General features: G+C 46.6%; 2 protein-coding genes across 7 annotated transcripts in view; one reads left to right on the forward strand and one right to left on the reverse strand.

Annotated features, from left to right (window-relative positions):
* Window positions 1–15,804, forward strand: part of LOC707292 (liver carboxylesterase 1-like) — a 58,198-nt gene extending 42,394 nt beyond the window's left edge. For 3 of the 4 annotated variants that reach the window (XM_077986057.1, XM_077986055.1, XM_015126188.3), the window contains exons 7-14: window positions 4–108; window positions 2,869–2,907; window positions 6,365–6,505; window positions 8,423–8,503; window positions 8,766–8,913; window positions 12,946–13,077; window positions 15,056–15,128; window positions 15,425–15,804. In XM_077986057.1, coding sequence (XP_077842183.1) covers window positions 4–108; window positions 2,869–2,907; window positions 6,365–6,505; window positions 8,423–8,503; window positions 8,766–8,913; window positions 12,946–13,077; window positions 15,056–15,128; window positions 15,425–15,605 — 900 coding nt within the window. In that variant the 3' untranslated portion in view covers window positions 15,606–15,804. Of the gene's footprint in view, window positions 1–3; window positions 109–2,868; window positions 2,908–6,364; window positions 6,506–8,422; window positions 8,504–8,765; window positions 8,914–12,945; window positions 13,078–15,055; window positions 15,161–15,424 lie in introns of all 4 variants that reach the window. The other variant, XM_077986056.1, reaches the window with a different exon arrangement.
* Window positions 15,625–17,820, reverse strand: part of LOC707412 (liver carboxylesterase 1) — a 37,886-nt gene continuing 35,690 nt past the window's right edge. The window contains exon 13 of one of the 3 annotated variants that reach the window (XM_077986053.1): window positions 15,625–15,823. In XM_077986053.1, coding sequence (XP_077842179.1) covers window positions 15,800–15,823 — 24 coding nt within the window. In that variant the 3' untranslated portion in view covers window positions 15,625–15,799. Of the gene's footprint in view, window positions 15,824–16,915; window positions 17,087–17,820 lie in introns of those variants that run through there. The other 2 variants (XM_077986052.1, XM_077986051.1) reach the window with 2 other exon arrangements.

Here is a 17,820-nt window from a genome sequence, read left to right on the forward strand (position 1 = left end):
CAGAAAATTGCTAACACTGCTGGGTGTCAAACCACCACCTCAGCTGTCATGGTTCAGTGTCTGCGACAGAAGACGGAAGAGGAGCTCTTGGAGACGACATCGAAAATGGTTAAGTTGCCTGCTCCTGTAGCCCAAATCCTGTAAACTTGGTCCCAGACTTCTTCATTTCAGCTGTCCTCTTGCCCTGGGACTGTTACCTGGGACAATTTTTCAAGTCTCTGGAGTCTCAGTATCTAAACGGGGAATCTAATTTGTTCTTTTTTATTGAAAAAAGGCACAAATGTTAAAAAAAAAAAGTCCAAAAACAACATGATAAAAAATTGACCAAATTTGACATTTGACCAAAATTTAATATTTTGCCATTCTTGTTTTCAGATGTATTTTTGAGAAACTAAACTACATATTCCAGGGGGACACCATCATCCTGAATTTGGGGAATGGAGATATTAAGCTCAAAGATTTTCAGAAAGCTGTCACAATTTATTTTCGTTGACTTAAAAACTCTCAGTATTAGACCTGGTAGTGGTCCAATTTTCTAGATTTTCTGAGACTCTGACTCAATTTTCATTCTAGGATAGTCATCCACCCACTCAATCATGAATCCATCCACTATGATCTTCTTATGAATCTATCTGTTCACTAATTCATCCAATTCACTGATATCTTTTTATCAATCTAACATCAACTTCTTCACAACTTTTTATCTATCTATTTTCAATCTATCCACTATTCATGCATCATCCAGCCACCATATATCTTAACTCTATCATCCATTCCTCCAAAATCAACAATCCAGTTATCACCTATCTGTTAGTTTTCACCCATCTATTCATGTATCCATCCAATTCAACTGTACTCCAGGTATTGGCGAACCCATCCATTCCACCATTTATCCACCCATCCATCCATGATAAGTATGTAGGGGCGGGTGTTAGAGGTAGTGAAACAGACATGAAGGGGACATGCTCCCCGCTCACAAGGAACTATCCAGAGAGAAACACATTCATATACTTCGCAGGTTGAGTATGGTGGCAGCACAGAGGGGACGCATTCATTATAGTCATCAGGGATGCTTCACAGGGAAGGTGGAGGAGCCGGGTTTGAGACCAGACAGAGGAATTTGGGAGTTCATGCCCTTAACCCTGATTCCACCTTATCTTTCTTGAGAAATTCAGCTTTGAGATCATTGTGCCCATTTTAAAAGAGGTAACAAAGACAGATGAATTTTGTAATTGGCTCATGTCACAGTTCCAGTTAGTCAGAGGCAACACTGTAGGACCCAGAACCCACACCTGCAGGTCTAGAATATCTTCTGCCATTCCTGCTGTCCTCACATATTAGGACTTGGGGATCTTTAGGATTCATGGATGGCTGTGGCAGTCGCTTATCACGGGGAAGCCCAGCAGGACAAACACCCAGATGACACAGCACCCAGGGCCATTGGGAACTATTCCCTTTGAGGGGGAAGGGTGTGAATTCCAAGCTCAGGAGTTGCCTGGTCTCTCTCCTTGGACCTGAGGCTACTCCTGGGTCTCAGGGCCAGCCTCTACCACTGGACTCTGCTTGTGTTTCCATGGGTTGAGTCCAATGTGGTCTTGGAGCTTAAGTCTTGGCTCAGGCTCTAAATGATCAAAGTGTTCAAGGAATTAAAACACACCTGTTTTCTAATGCCTGGAAGGAGGCAAATATTCCAGCAATTCTGCATGTGGCATCAGACGACTCAGCTTAAAAGGAAAAAGTTGGTGACTTTGGGAAAATCCAGCCCTAAGATTCTGGGACATCCTTCTGAGATTTTCTGAGATCTTGTGGAAGTACCTCCATGATTACCCACTGCCTCCAGTACACACACTGGACACACACACAGAAACACACACAGAGAGAAACACACACACAGAGACACACACAAACACACACACAGACACACACACACACACACCCCTAGCTAGTGGGACTACAATCCTTAATGGAGAGACCTGCACTGGTTACTTCCTGTGAACAGATCAGACATGTGAGCTACAGTGCAATGCTACAACGACTGCAATCTTCGTGAACACACACCAAAGAGAAGCATGGGGTAGGGTGAGTTTCAGTGGGTTGTATGAGTCAGAGCTGTGTAATTGGAGATGAGAAAACTCCCCTAAGGTGCCTTGAATGGAAAAAGGAATGTGTTGGAATAGCATCCTCATGTTAACTGAATAACTCAGGAGTTGAGAGCTTCAGGCATTGCTGGATCCAGATGCCTATAGGATGTTATTGAGAATCTACCATTCTCTATCTTTTCTCTTTGCACAACTCTGTGTTGGCTTCACTCTTAGGCGGATATGTCTCCTGGGAAGGTTAAAGACAACCGTGCTCTAGAGTTATATCCTATCTACTTAGAAACCCTTTTTCCAAATAATTCCTGCAAAAGTTCTGTGGTAAACTTTATTGGACTGTCATGGGTGTATGCCTATCCATGCACTAGTATCCGCGATCAGGGAGATGGAGCACCCCAGGTATCTTATAGATACCTGAATTCATGGAGCGATAGGGGAAGAAAGGGGTTCCTGAAAAAGAATGGGGATGTTCTTCCCTGGGGAACAGAAAGGGGAGAGGGATGGGGGATAGGGCAGTCTCCAAAAGCAGGTGTCCTATCCAGAGCTCTAGCAACCCTGGCTCAGAGTCCCTGGCCCATCCTTCCCATGCTGGTGCCCACCCCTCCATTCTATGCCTTCACCCTGTGCTCAGGCCTAGCAGAGCCAGAGTCCTGCCCACTTCCTCTGGGCCCAGCCAGCTTGGCACCAAGAGGGAGAACCTGACACCTCTGTTGCCCCAGTCACCCAGCTCAGTGTTCTCCTGGGAAGCCTCTCACTGTCTTTGTCTTCACAGAAATTCTTAACTCTGCAGTTACATGGAGACCCCAGAAAGGTAAAGACCTTTTGTTTTTTTGATTACAGGTTTTGAGTCTTAGCACCTTTAAGCTCCAGTTAACTGTGAGTGAAAGAATCCTCTCTCGGGTAATTACAGTAACTCCTGTGTGCTTGATACTGAGACCCAGAGAGGGGCAGTGACTCACCTGGGTAACACAGCCAGGAAGACTAGTGGCAGGCCTAGTGCAGGTGGTTTCCATTTAAGTAGCAGGATCCTGGAATGGCTCAATGAGAAGGTGGTATTTGAGCCAAGCTCTGGAGGAGGCAGGAAGCCAGCTGTCAGGAAACCTGGAGAAGCCTATTCCAGGCAGAGGGAACAGCCACTGCAAAGACCCTGACGGAAGTGGCAGGTCTAGCTGGAGAGGACCGAGTGTGGGGACAGACTGGCTTGAGGGTCAAGAGGTAATGGGAAGTGGGAGAGGGATCATTTAAAGTAGTTGAATTTGGATTCAGAGCAAGGTGGGAAGCCTTTGGAGGTTTTGAACAGAGGAGTCACATGATATTAGATTTCACAAAGGTCTCTGCCCCTGGTGCTCAAATAGACTGTAGGAAAGGGGCAGAGTGGATGCATCTGACCAGCTGGGCAGCCACTGCATTGCCATAATCCAGGCAAGGGCTCCTGGCTGCTTAGGGCTGTAGTAGTGGGGATGGGAGGAGTGGTTGGAGTCTGGATATCTTTGAAGGAATAGCAGAGAGGATTCGCTGATGGACAGGATGCAAGGGGTAAGAAAGAGAGAGGAGTAGAGGATGCCCTGAGCTTTCTGACACAAGCAGGGTCATGCCCACACAGGGCAATCACTTGCAAACTCTGAGTGGACAACAATCACTTGTCATTGTTGCTGATGGCAGTCTTCCCACTTGGCTACCACTCAAATGGGGCAATCCTGTCTCTCTCCTCAACTTTTATCCTCCTGTACTTCACATCCCCTCCCCATTTCCATGTCTCATGGTGCAGCCAGACTGGCCTTCCTTAACAGAGATAGAGCACGTCACCCTCACTTCTTAAAAGCCTGATCTTCCTTATGAGACAAATCCCCTTCCCTCCATGAAGTTAGTCCTTCAAAACACACCTGCATGCGCGCTATGTGCCAGACTGTGCAGAAGGTAGGCTCTGCACCTGTCCCTCTCTCTACACCCTGCCCCACGGCATCCGACCAAGCCCAGGACTCTTGGGTATTTCTGGAATTGACCCTGCACAGAGACACCTGTATTCTTTTGCTCATGCAGTTCCCACTGTTTAGAAATTCTCACTCCTTTCCTCACCTGTCAATATCATTCACTGCCCAGAGCCCACTGCAGGCGGGCAGTGCCTCCTCCATGTAGCCTGCCTTGCATCTTCCTTTCAGAGGGGCTGGTCTTGCTGGCCTCCCATGGCAGCCCTGCCTGAACTGCACAGCCTCTCAAGGCACCCAGACTTGCACCCCAATCCTGTTCTGCATTGTCAGCCATATTGGGTTAGGATCTGCACCTTGTCCAGCTGGGTCTGGTTCACTTTACAGAACATCTCCCCCAGGCAGCCTGAACTACCTCGTCAGTCATTGGCTTTTGTAGAGCAGACCAAAGGTCCTGGAAGCCATAGGGTCTCAAAGGCTAAGAATTGTCCAGTTCCATCTGATCTCCAGGAGGGAAATACAGCCCATGGGGCGTGGAACTGGGAAGATGGCACAGAGGACTGATGTCTCTGAGAGGGACCCGCAGCAACCCTGCTAACAAGTAACACCTAACATTCATTCAGCCCTTCCAGACACCAGGTGCTGTGCTAAGTATTTTACATGTGTTCAGCCATTTAATCCTCACAATAACTCACCTCTCAGATGAGAAAACTGGGGTCCACACAGGTGAAACCCAACCAGTAAGTAGCAGAGCCAGGCTTCAGGTGGTGTTAATGTGCTTTCAATGTCCATGCTCCGTTTTTAACACCATTGTGACTAAATATGAAATATAAATATATAACTGTACCCAGAACCAGCTGCCCTGATGGCAACATGTGAGTTAGGCTCTCTCTAATCTGTGACCATATATAAATTATTTATCAAAGGTAAAACCTAAAATGGGGATATGGATCAATATACTGTGAGTTCATCACTGATTCTTTTATTCATGATTTTCTCTCTAATAGGGCATCACATCCTAGTCTAGGCTCCTCGAGTGATGAGGGTTCAGTACCTCTTCAAAGCCACCCATGGATCAACATCAGTTCTTATTTAAATACAGATGGATAGCACAATCTCTCCTCATTAATCACAGATTCTGCATTTATAAATTCACCTGCTTACTAAAATTTCCTTGTAACCCCCAAATCGATACTGGTGGCACTCTCATGGTCACACACAGGCAGGCACAGAGCAGGGGAAACTGGATTTGCATGATGGGCACGTTCCATCTAAGATCCGGCGAGGCGACCTTTGTCTTCTTGTTTCATCTCTCATGCTAACAAGTGTCCTCTTCGCGGTCTATTTAGTGCCATGTGTTCTGCATTTTTGTGCTTTTTGTGGTGATGTCACTGTTAAGAGTAGCCCCCAAGAGTAGCGCTGCTGTCTGGCATTCCTGAGCTAAACAGTCCGTGCTGTGCCTTACGGGGAAGGCCCCTGTGTAAGACAAGCTTCAGTAGTACTGCTGGCCGTGCATTCAGTGTTGAAAAATCTGCAAAACTGCACATCCAGGAAAAGAAGGAGGAAATTGGCCAGTTCATACGTGAGGCTGTGATGGGAAGTGCTAAAGTAACACCTACTGTGTGTGATGGAGATGTGGAAAGATGGAAAAGAAACTACATTGGGAGATTCATGAGATGATGAAGGAATTTTTAAAAAGCAGGGTGGACAGCACTGTTGTGAAGTTGAAAACTAAGGAAATTTGAAGTCATGTTACCCAGGGTCACAAAAATGGGAAGGGCTTTCCAGCTGGTGTTTTATTTAAAACAACCCTACTTATAATTCACTCTTTGTAAGACTTATATATTATGTAAAGTGTCTTTCAACAGAAAACCACACATAAAGGAAGGTTGATGAAAATATTGTGACCAGAGGTTTGCAAGAATCTAACCCAGTATTTCCCCTTTGAGTGATGACTCTTTATTCTCTAATTCAGCACTCATGGGAGTTTTATCAGAAGCAATTGCCGGGACTACCGAAAATCAACTATGGACGGAGAGAGGCAAATGCATGCGCTTCAAATTGAAATACATAGACATGTAATTTTATATAGATAATACATGTATTTCAGTCTGAGTGAAGATTTCATCCTCTCCTCATCATCTGACCAGTGTCAGCCTCTGCCTGAAGTTCTACCCTTGAGCCACACACCTACCCTCCTTAGTTAGGACCCTGAGCGTGTGTAGCCATGGCCTATGGTCACGCCGGTCTGGGGTGCGGGTCTCACCCTCAGACAGGCAGAGTTGGGGACATGAGTGTGACCTTGGGTGAAAATCACAGGCACTGTGCTGCTCTCTCCCCCAGAGTTACCCCCACACGCCCACCGTGATTGATGGAGTGGTGCTGCCAAAAACACCTGAGGAGCTTCAAGCTGAAAGGAAGTTCCTCACTGTCCCCTACATCATCGGAATTAACAAGAAGGAATTTGGCTGGTTTCTTCCAACGGTGAGAAGGCACAGGCCTCTTGGAGGGACTCACCCACCCAAATCAGCCCTCCTGTCTCTGGTCCCAGGAGTGTTTCCCTCTCCAAGCACCACTCTGAGTCCTGGGCAGCTGTTCCCTTCAGCAGGAGTTACCACTTCCATGGAAACCTTCCCCAGGAGGGGACAGTTGTCACTGGGGTTTCAGGGCTCTGGGATCCCCTCTCCCCAGACTCTCTGATTGTCTTCCTATTGAAGAATCCTGAAGTGTCTGTGCTAGGAGGGCCAGTAAAGAAAATAACTGTGCAGATGGGAAAACTGAGGGAGCCTAGGAGGGGGAAGGAGCTGAGGAGTCTGGAGAGGCAGTCAGGGGCTTTCTGGCTTCCCACCTCTGGCTGGGTATGCATAGTTCCCCCATAAATCACTCGTGGTCTTCCATCACCTCATTGAAAAGATCCAAAGAAAGTGGCTTCTTTTGATTTACCATTGACTTCTAGTGTACAGTAGATACCAGTGTCTACTTGAGAGATGACGGACAGAGGAGGGGGAGAATGGAAAAGTTACCTAATCAGGTGCTATGCTCAATACCTGGTGACAAAATAATCCATACAGCAAACTCCAGAGACACAATTTACCCATGTAACAAACCTGCACATGTACCCCCAAATCTAAAATACAAGTTGGGGGAAAAAATGAAAAAAAAAAAAGATTGACTTCTAAAAGCAAAAAAAGTGTTCTCCTTCCAGTCAAGGACACACAAAACTGACCATGATTAAAGCAGTAGGACAGAATTTATTCGGTAACATGATTGCGCAGGGAAAGAAGAGTCCAGTATGGATTGGACTCAAATCCCCAAAACTAACCCCTGGTGCTGTTTTAAAGGCTGAGCGTGCTAAGGGAAAGGCACTGTGGGTTGTGGAGAGGGTCTTGGTCCATGTGACTAGACCACCTGGATGTCTTCATCCTGGCTCACCTGGGGCAGAAACAAACTTCTCTTATCTTCAGGACAGGAAGCCATGCGTTAGACTGCAGGAAGCTTCCATTGAAGTCAGCCTCTACTCTTTCCACAGGCACTGGGAAGATCAGGAGTGAGCTCCCTGAATGCTTGCATTGCAAAGAGAAGGCTCTCAGGTCCTCAGGGAAACAGGGTTGGGTGGTAGATTCACATCCCAAAGGGCAGAGAAAGTGTTTATCATTTCAGGTTTCTAGAGTAACTGCTCTAGTTGGGTTCAGGGGCGTGTCAGCTTCTCTCTAGGTTTTGGCTGGTGCAGAGTAAATTGTCTTGACAGGGCTGAGCCTTCCCAGGCATGTATGTTAAGAATACTGGGGTCATTCTAGGGACACAGCCTTAAGCTGCTAGAAGCAATGCTAGAGTTTGGTCGTCTCTGAGTGCAGAGGTTTGGGCAGAGTTGTTTTATGAGAAGAGATATGAAGTTCACCCCTCAGAAGGATTTCAGAGGTTCTGCCAGAGACCAAAGCCATGAAGGCAGGATCTAAGGCTTTCAGTGTCATCTGTGACACGTGGTAGTACTTGGGACATCTATGTCCTCTTCCCAGAGCCCTGTATTCCACACTGGCCTGGCAGACACCTTGCCTCTCCATATCACTGACCACTGTGGGGATCCCAACCTGAGACACACACATGCACACACACACACACAGAGACACACACACACACACTGCACATTTTTCCAACTTTTTCTACAACTTCTCCAATTTTGTTTTTTTTTTGTTTTTTTTTTTTTTGTAATTTTTGTGATGCTTGAGTTTCTGGATATAAGCCCATTTGATTCATTGATTCTGCCCATTTCAGTAAAAACTCATGCCCTTAGAAACCCCCCAAATTAGAGGACTTTCAGTCTGCGTTGGTTTGGTTGGTTGGTCAGTTTGATTCTCCTCATTAATTCCCAATGATTCATAAATGCTTAATTTTTTTTAACAGTTGATGGGCTATCCACTCTCCGAAGGGAAACTGGACCAGAAGACAGCCATGTCACTCTTGTGGAAGTCCTATCCCCTTGTTGTAAGAGTCTAGGAATCATGGGAATTGGCTGAGACCCAGAGAAGGACAAGGACTTGCTCAAATCATAGAGCAATTAAATGGCAAAAAGAAGACTGGGGCCTCAGGGTTTCACCCATCTTTCCACCTTCCCCACTTCACTTTCCATCCTAGGGGGAGTTGCACAGGGCTTGCAAGGTTCACCATTGAGGCAGGCCTTCCTGGTGGGCTGGAGAAACTGCATCGCTCACCACGGGGTGGTGGTCACTTTGTTGATCTATTTTAGCACATTCCTAAGGAATTGATTCCAGAAGCCACTGAGAAGTACTTAGGAGGAACAGATGACCCTGTCAAAAAGAAAGACCTGTTCCTGGACTTAATGGGGGATGTAATGTTCGGTGTCCCATCTGTGATTGTGGCCCGGCACCACAGAGGTGAGTCCCAGAGGTCGAACAGGGGAGGGACATGGACCCCACCAGCTTCTGTGTCTGACTCACCTGCCTCCCAGCATAGACAGTCGTGGAAACAGCCGAGGGTCAGGCCTCAAAGGCTGATTCCATATGGCGTGGAGTGAGGTGATGTCTTATTTTGGTTTGTGCCAGTAGCAGATTGTGAGAAGAAAAATCCAGAGGCAAGTGTTTTTTTAAAGTGATGATCCCAGATAACAGCAATAGGGATGTGGGGAAGTGAGAGAGGAAAGAGATGGAATCCAATCCATGATGCATTGCCAAGAGAATATCCACTGTGGACAACTGGAGCTGGGAAACTCAAGGAAACATGGAGAATACAGTGCTCAGGGGCATCCCATCTGAGTGGCAAGCGGCAAGGGAGCCGGGGTATTTATCCACCAGCTTCCACTTGTGATTGGTTAAAGGCTCTTGCAAGGAGTTGTTTATTCCCTGTGACTTTGACCTGCTGCACACAAGGGCAGAGTAGTCTCTTGTGACCAGAAAAAGGCCTCAGGCCGGCCCTACAGATGCTGGAGGTGGAAGTCAGGTTGGCATGCCCAGGAAGAGGGGATATGGGTGAGACACTGACAGCATCTGCTGCAAGGGCTCCATGCCTGGTGTTATCACATCGGGCTGCTGTAGGACAAATATTGAAAGATGAGTTGTGGAAGGTTTTTAAGGTCCAAGCCGGCTGCAAACAAGTTTGTTAAGTATTGGAGCTGGGGAAAGACTGGGAGCACTGCATGGGATCCAAAGCATTGTCAAGGACCAAGAAGGCCAAAAGGAAGAGCTGTGGCAGGTGTGGGGGAGGTGGTCTGAAGAATGGCAATGTCTGAGACTGGCTTTTGTCTATCTCGGTGTGTGCAGTAATGGGCAAGCACAGGTCCAGGGCAGGGTCTATGCAGGACCTTCTACCACTGACCCAAGGCTGCGTGGGTGGGGCGTGAGGTTAGGGATGCGTGGGCTCACTAGAGAGGAGTGTCCTCTCCTGGGTGCAAACTAGAGGAGGCTCACAGGACTCCTCTTTTTCTTTCAGCTGTCATTCACCTAGTCTGCAAGCCAGGAAATGTCCTCTCTCTAACCATGCTGGAAGGATTTTTAAATGCAGAACTTCATAAGCATGATAAAAACTAACTAAGGCTGATCTAGCAGGTGCCCATACACTCCTTTGCACAGGAAGGGGCAGGTGCTCGTAACTCTCACTTGGCTTTGCCCCATGCTCTGCGTCTGATCTATATATAGTGTTCCCATCTCCATCCTCTGATGGTTTGAGCAATACTGAGCCTCCGTTTTTCATCTGATTTCCCATGACTTTGAGTTCAGTGTTGTTTTTATTTTTCCAGGAAGACACATATTTTATCAACTTTCCCTTATTGTCGTGTCTCACTCTTTTTGATAAAAACAACACTTCTGAATATAAAGTTAATATGATAAAGTTAATATGCAGAAAGTTTCAAAAATATGGAAATCCATAAAGAAGAAACTAGATGTCACTCCTAATTCCCCCACCTGGAGGCAAGTGATATACATTTTTTTGTGCTTTCTTCTAAATATTTTTCATGTCCTATATACTTTAAAAATCAATTTTCTATTTTGCTTTTGTTCATAGAACAGTATGTTGTGAGGATTTTCTGAAGGTTGATAAAAGCTCATCAAACCATTCTTTATTGCATGAAATGGCTATATTAAATAGCCTTTAATATTCCTATCCTATTAGATGTTTAGCCTGGCTGCTCACGTTCTGATGCTACAATAAGACTGAGCTCAGCCTGATGTTTATAAATCTCCAACCACATGTCTAATAAGTTTCCTAGCATTATTTTTAGAAGTGAATAACTAGGCTGGACCTTAGAAATATTTTAGAACTCTTGGCAAATAATGCAAATTTGCATTCCAGAATTAAGAATGTGGATTTCTTAATTTCCTTTCTCATTTGGGATACTAAGATTAAAAGTTAATGCTGCCAATTTTCCCCACCAAAAAGAAGCACATCACCCTGTTTTCATTTGCATGTCTTTCATGACACGTCTTTCATTGTCTCTGCTTCTCTTATTGTGCCTATTTGTCACGGGGCAAAACTGTGCCCTACTTTCCTCTCAAGACTTGTGTTGTGACTCTAGGAATTGTATGAATATCAATGGCTTTAGCCAAAAAGGTTTTACAAAGTACGTTTTGGGCAGCATGCTGCCTATAATAAGTTCTCTCATTCCCCAAAGCTCTTTCTTCTATGGTTGGCTCTGAGTTCCTTTGGAAAATTTTTGAGGGCAAAGGCAAGGTCAAACCCTCCTTTTAGCAAGTTTTGCTTGACATTGAAGCAGCCATTTAACAGGAGGATTACAGAGCCACAGAAAGATGGCATCTTCACAAGCGCGTTTCCTGCTGAGCCGAGGGTGCAGTGAAGGAGGCTGACGAAGACTAGTGAATAAATTCTTCTTCATTCTCACATTGAAATGACATGTGTGGGTGGGGCATGAGGTTAGGGATGCGTGAGCTCCCATTGTTAAATCCTTTTGTGGATGAATATTTAAGGATGTTAAGAAATGATGACTGGAGGTGGTGGCTCATGCCAATACTCTCAGCACTTTGGGAGGCTGAGGTGGGAGGATTGTGAGAGCCTAGGATTTCAAGATCAGCCTGGGCAACATACTGAGACCCTGTCTCTACAAAAAAATTGTTTTTAAAATGTGATGGTAGTATATTACAAAATAACACGTGTAATATCATCCCAAGTTTATATACATAAAAAAGAGATATGCTAAAATAAAAAAAGAAGTGTTCTCTGTGGTAGAGTTATGAGTGAAGTTTTAAATCCGATTTTTAAAATGGATTTTCAAACTGATTTTTAGATTAAGTCAGAGGTGGAAAATGCAAAGTGCTGAGGCACAGGACCGGGTAGCCCTGAAGGGGCAGCGATGTGTGGTTCCAGTGAGCCAATCTCTGTGAACCTGGCATCTTCTTGGGGCTGGGACAGGAGAGCTTTGTTGCTGGGATAGGAGGGCAGAGCAGAAGGAGAGAGGGCAGGGGAGAGGCAAGGTCACCCTTGCTCAGCCCCTTCTTTTCTCTGCCAAGACTTTAACACCTTAACACCCTAACACTCCCAGGCCAGGCAGGCAGCAAGACACATGGGGACAGTGAGATATAAAGCAGTGAGTGCTGCAGATTCCTGAGACACAAGAGGCAGATTGTTCCTTCTCTGCCTATGTTTGTATTTAAATAGCCTCACATTCAGACAAGAAACTTGGATTTGCGGCCGGGCGCGGTGGCTCAAGCCTATAATCCCAGCACTTTGGGAGGCCGAGACGGGCGGATCACAAGGTCAGGAGATCGAGACCATCCTGGCTAACACGGTGAAACCCCGTCTCTACTAAAAAATACAAAAAACTAGCCGGGCGAGGTGGCGGGCGCCTGTGGTCCCAGCTACTCCGGAGGCTGAGGCAGGAGAATGGCGTAAACCCAGGAGGCGGAGCTTGCAGTGAGCTGAGATCCGGCCACTGCACTCCAGCCTGGGCGACAGAGCCAGACTCAGTCTCAAAAAAAAAAAAAAAAAAAAAAAAAGAAACTTGGATTTGCTTCAGTCTTCTCAGGATGGGTGAGAGAAACACTGAAATGCTTGGAAACACTTGGAAAATGTCCAAGTGAATGAATGTGAGTCTGTTATCAATGAAGTACATCCAGTGTAACTAGATGTAGAGAGATTGTCTTGAGAGAGAATGCACCAGCAGGCAAAGGGGTTTATGAGGCTGAGTCAGTGTCCCTGCACTGGCAGTTATTTTAAATGAATTGACCCAGGGTCTCCACATTCGTTCATTAAACATTTGTTCATTGAACAAATATCTGGCTCAAATTTTGGTTCTACCTCAGCCAGCTATGCAGCCAAGTGCACGTCACTGAGCTTTCCCATGACTCTGTTTCTCTATTGTGCTGAGAGCCAGAGGTTTCCTGCGGAGCTGGAGACCTTGGTAGCCTCCAGGTGTGTGTCGGGCAACATGAACTGTGCATGAATCCTTGTCTTCTCAGATGCTGGAGCACCCACCTACATGTATGAGTTTCAGTATCGTCCAAGCTTCTCATCAGACATGAAACCCAAGACGGTGATAGGAGACCACGGGGACGAGCTCTTCTCCGTCCTTGGGGCCCCATTTTTAAAAGGTAATGGCTCCTTGCTGTCCGTGAGCTTGGAGTTAGGAGACCTGGGTTCCAGTCTTGGTGTGGTGGGCTTCAGCAAGTTTCTCCTCTCCTGGTCTTAGTTTCCTGATTCTCTATAACAGGGTTGAACATCATTGGGTAGTCCCTGGGCTTCCTCCTGCTCTAACGCATGTGTGGGGGGATGTGTCTTCATGTGACCTCTGCAGAGACACTCAGAATCCTGGGCTGTGTCATCAACAAGACAGGTGTGGGGTGGTCTCCCGCAGGATTCACTATGACAGGGTTTAATGTCATTGGGTTGTCCCCCAGGTTCTGCCTGCTCTAACACACCTGAGGGAGGATGTGTATTCAGGTGGCCTCTGCACAGACACTCAGAATCTTGGGCTGTGTCATCAACAAGATAGGTGGTGGGACACATGCAGGGCCCTGCTCTAGGTTGAGAAACCACCGATCAATTTCCCTCTCCCAGGAGTGCTGAGAATGTGACTGAGGGTGAGTTTAGAATTGGTGTTAACTCTGAGTCAGGTCTGATGTGTGTCTGTTTGTCTTTCTGTCTGTCTCTAACAAAAACTCATAAGCCTTTTAATTTAATATATTTCATAATTGTTACTTTTAAATCGTAGGATGTATGAATTTGGAATAGGAGAGGAAACTTTATTTTTGGTATGCTTTATAGCCAGCAAGGTGGCCATCCCACAGGCTGGGAAGGTACCTCTGGCCAAGCCCAGACACAGGTTCATCGAACGAGGTGGGATTGCGTAGGAGCTTTACGTAAATGGATTGATTAAACATATGTGTTCAACAGGTTACAGGGGGAGCAATGGATATTCGTGAAGATAGTCCTGACATATGTGTATTAAACAAACATGCATGTAATGTGGCCCATGTTCACCTGGTAATGGAGACTTAATATTAAATTACGATTAGGGCCTATAAGTCCAAAGGTCTTCTCAGGACACAAAGCCCAGCAAGTGAGCAGACTCTGTACACTGGCCAGGTCCAGTGCATGGTTGATGATGTTCTTATCTGGTGAAAGTTACTGAAATCAGTCTCTTATGCAATCAAAGCCATAGTTAAGGCTGGCAGGTCAGGGTTCTGTTCATACGTGTCTGCAAGCTGCAGCCATTGTAATTGTTTTCACTTTGCTTAACTCCAGGCCAGTGCTGGTTTAGCTGCTAGAGAAAAAGAAGCACCTTGCAGCAGTGAGAACAGAGTGGATTCTTTAAGGGTAGAGATGCAGGCCTGAACATTTGCCCGGCATGGTCTTAGATCTTTTTTTAATTTGGTGTCTTATTGCCACAAAGAGTGTGTTCTGTCAGAATGATGACCTTTATTTTATTGCTGATGTTGGTCCAGTGGTGTCTACACCACAAAAGGGAAGGGATATTATGAGGTGTGTCTGACCGCCTGTCTGTTTCCAGGCAGGAACTCAGTTTAGGGCTTTTCTGGGCTCCCCTTAGACCAGAGAGGGTCAGTTCAGTGAGTTGAGGGTGTTAGGATTTTATTTTTAGTTTATATTATACAATATTTTAAAAAATCCTTTCACAATGTCTTCTAAGCCTTAACTCTCAGCTGTTATAGATCACATGGGACTCACCCCATGGCCACTCAGGATGCACTAGCTCTGCTTGGCATGTCCCAATTGTACACCCTTAGGGGCCTTGAGCTCTGCTATATTTCAGAATATGAATTGTGGATGTGTGCAGGAGAGGGAGAAAAGACACAAGAGAGAGCAACCCTGGTGGGAGGTGGGACAAGCACACAGAATGATGCATGCCCATTGCCGAGCCCTAGGTCAGCCATGCTCAATAGAAAAGTACACACAAATCCACCAGGCTCTTCTAAAATTGCAGACCTCAGCTCAGTGGGTGTGGAGCATTCGCCAAGACTATGTTTCTAGCAGGTTCGCATGTGATGTTGATGCTGCAGGTCTGCGGATCACACTTTGAGTCACAAAGGCTTTTTTTCTTCTTCCCCACAGAGGGTGCCTCAGAAGAGGAGATCAGACTCAGCAAGATGATGATGAAATTCTGGGCTAACTTTGCTCGCAGTGGGTGAGGCTGGTGGCAAAGATGGAGCAGGGCTGGTGAGGATCAGGGGCAGGGCATGCCTATTGGGAAGGGGCAGCTTCTAAGGTTCTAGTGATCAGTCTCCTGACCCTGTGACCATAGCACTCTGACAATGAGAGCTCTCTAAAATTGGAGAGGTCACACCTGGAGATAGTGAGCTCCCCATCTCTGGAGATATACAAGCCTCTTGACAGAGACAACTTGGGCATCCTCGCACATCTCAGAAAATTGTTGGGAACGCACAGCAGCTTTGGGGCAATTCTATTTGATTCTGTTTCCAGAAACCCCAATGGAGAAGGGCTGCCCCGCTGGCCAGAGTACAACCAGAAGGAAGGGTACCTGCAGATTGGTGCCAACACCCAGGTGGCCCAGAAGCTGAAGGACAAGGAAGTGGTTTTCTGGACCAACCTCTTTAAGAAGGCAGCGGAGCAGCCACCCCAGACAGAACACATTGAGCTGTGAATGGAAGGTCCATCCAGCCTCGGGAGCCTGCAGGAGCAAAGACTGGGGTCTTTTGCGAAAGGTATTGCAGGTTCAGAAGGCATCTTACCGTGGCTGGGGAATTGCCTGGTGGTAGGGGGCAGGGGGCAGAGTTCATGAGGGAGCAAGTTTTTTATTTGTGACCTCAGCTTTGGCAATAAAAGATCTTTCGATAGCTAAATCAGTGCTTGTGTCTTGTACTGAAGATTAATCCATCCTCCTCAGAGACAGGAAAGTGATGAAAGAGGCAATATGAGAAGGAAGTTGGCTTGGCTAGAGATTGCCTGGCCTCAGGACGAGCAGAGACCAGAAGGCTGGGCCATGGACAGTGCTCAGGGGAGCTCTGGACCTGCTGGGTATTTCTGGGCCCCCAACAATTTCCAACAATAGGATTTGGGATTGCCAGAGTGCAGCATCCCTATCCTCCATTTGGAGCTGCCTATGGAAATGGAAGTGGCCCAGGCTGAGAATTTGCCTGGATCAGGGAAGAGACAGAGGTGCCGAGGTAATCCCTTGCCACTGTTGGATGGCCTTTATTGATTCTTGCACAGGTCTGCAACACCTTCCTCAGTATGTACACTAGCCTCCTAGACCCCTCCCTGAGGTTGTCTCATTCAACAGCTAAACTCCCTCTGTAATCCAGACCACTTCTGCTACGGGCAGTGACCACCTTGGAGTAAGTCTCCAGAGGGTCATCCTAATACTGTGTCTTTCAGAATCCCAGGGGTGATTTCTGGATTCTGCTAGAATGTAGAAAGCTCTAAAGAGTGTCACTCCTGCCTTATCAGCAAGAGAAAGCTGCGTTGTCCTCAAAATCATAACTTTTCCTGCACCAAATAGCTGAAGTTGCAAGGCACATGATTACCCTGAAATCAACGGGAAGACAAGCACTTGGGGGAGTGGTGGGATTTGAACACTGCATTACCTCTCACCTGCAGGCAGGAGACGGGGTAACCATAATGAGCAGAAATACTCTGAATTTTAATAAGTGCTGAAGGCCAAGTGCGGGCCACTGTGAGAGTATAAAATCTCTGGGAACCATGGACCCAAGGAGGAGTTGACTCCATTCACAGACTCTACCCAGTGGACATCTATCGGGAGCCCATGAGAAAGATTGGATAGATAGAAAGAATGGAGAGGGCCAGGCACGGTGACTCACGCCTGTAATCCCAGTACTTTGGGAGGCCAAGGTGGGCAGACGACGAAGTCAGGAGATCGAGACCATCGTGGCTAACATGGTGAAACCCTGTCTCTACTAAAAATGTAAAAAATTAGCCGGGCATGCTGGCGGGCACCTGTAGTCCCAGCTACTTGGGAGGCTGAGGCAGAAGAATGGTGTGAACCCAGGAAAAGGAGCTTGCAGTGACGGAAATAATGCCACTGCACTCCAGCCTGGGTGACAGAGGGAGACTCCGTCTGAAAAAAAAAAAAAAAAGAAAAAAGAAAATTCCCCCAGAGCAGAGCTGCAGGGGAGGGTGGGAAGCGGGCTCAGGCCCTGCACCTGGGTAGCTGCCCCACCTGGTGCTGCCCCGGGTAACCCACCTACTAAATGAAACTCCCTTCCCCAAGCAGGGACAGATTCCACTCATTCCTGCCCCATGTGCTCTGCTAAAAATTTCTATCAATAATGTGCCTCATTATTCCTTGGGACGGGAAGGACTGGGGAGAAAAAACCTCACCATGATTGTGTCAAAATACAAGGGAATTCATTGCCAAGAGCTTGCTGTGCTCCACGAATGGGGTGGAGCTCAAGTCTGAAATTACAGGACGGCTACGAAAGCGGATGGCCAGCCACAGCGGGGCGGAAGTGTAACCCTGAGCAGTGGTGGCAAGGGGGCCAGCCCACGGGCAGCAGGGCTGGTGTTGGCAAGGTTGCTGGAGCATATCATGGGTGCCTGGAGGACAGCTTTTCTACCTTGACCTGTAGGAAACAGACTTCTCTCTTTATAGGAAGATAATGCCATAAAATGTCTGTCTGTCTGTCTGTCTGTCTATCTATCTATCTATCTATCTATCTATCTATCTATCTATCTGTCTATCTATCTATCATCTTTCTACCAATTATCTATCTTCTATTATCTATCTAATCTATTTATTTCATTAATTACATTTATTTATGTAATTGTGTTTCAAGCTCTGTTTACCTCCTGAACTTTTCATGTGAGAGACCACATTTATTCAATATATGCTTTAGGTA

The sequence above is a fragment of the Macaca mulatta genome, chromosome 20 (assembly GCF_049350105.2).
Source record: "Macaca mulatta isolate MMU2019108-1 chromosome 20, T2T-MMU8v2.0, whole genome shotgun sequence".
Classification (NCBI taxonomy): Eukaryota; Metazoa; Chordata; class Mammalia; order Primates; family Cercopithecidae; genus Macaca; species Macaca mulatta.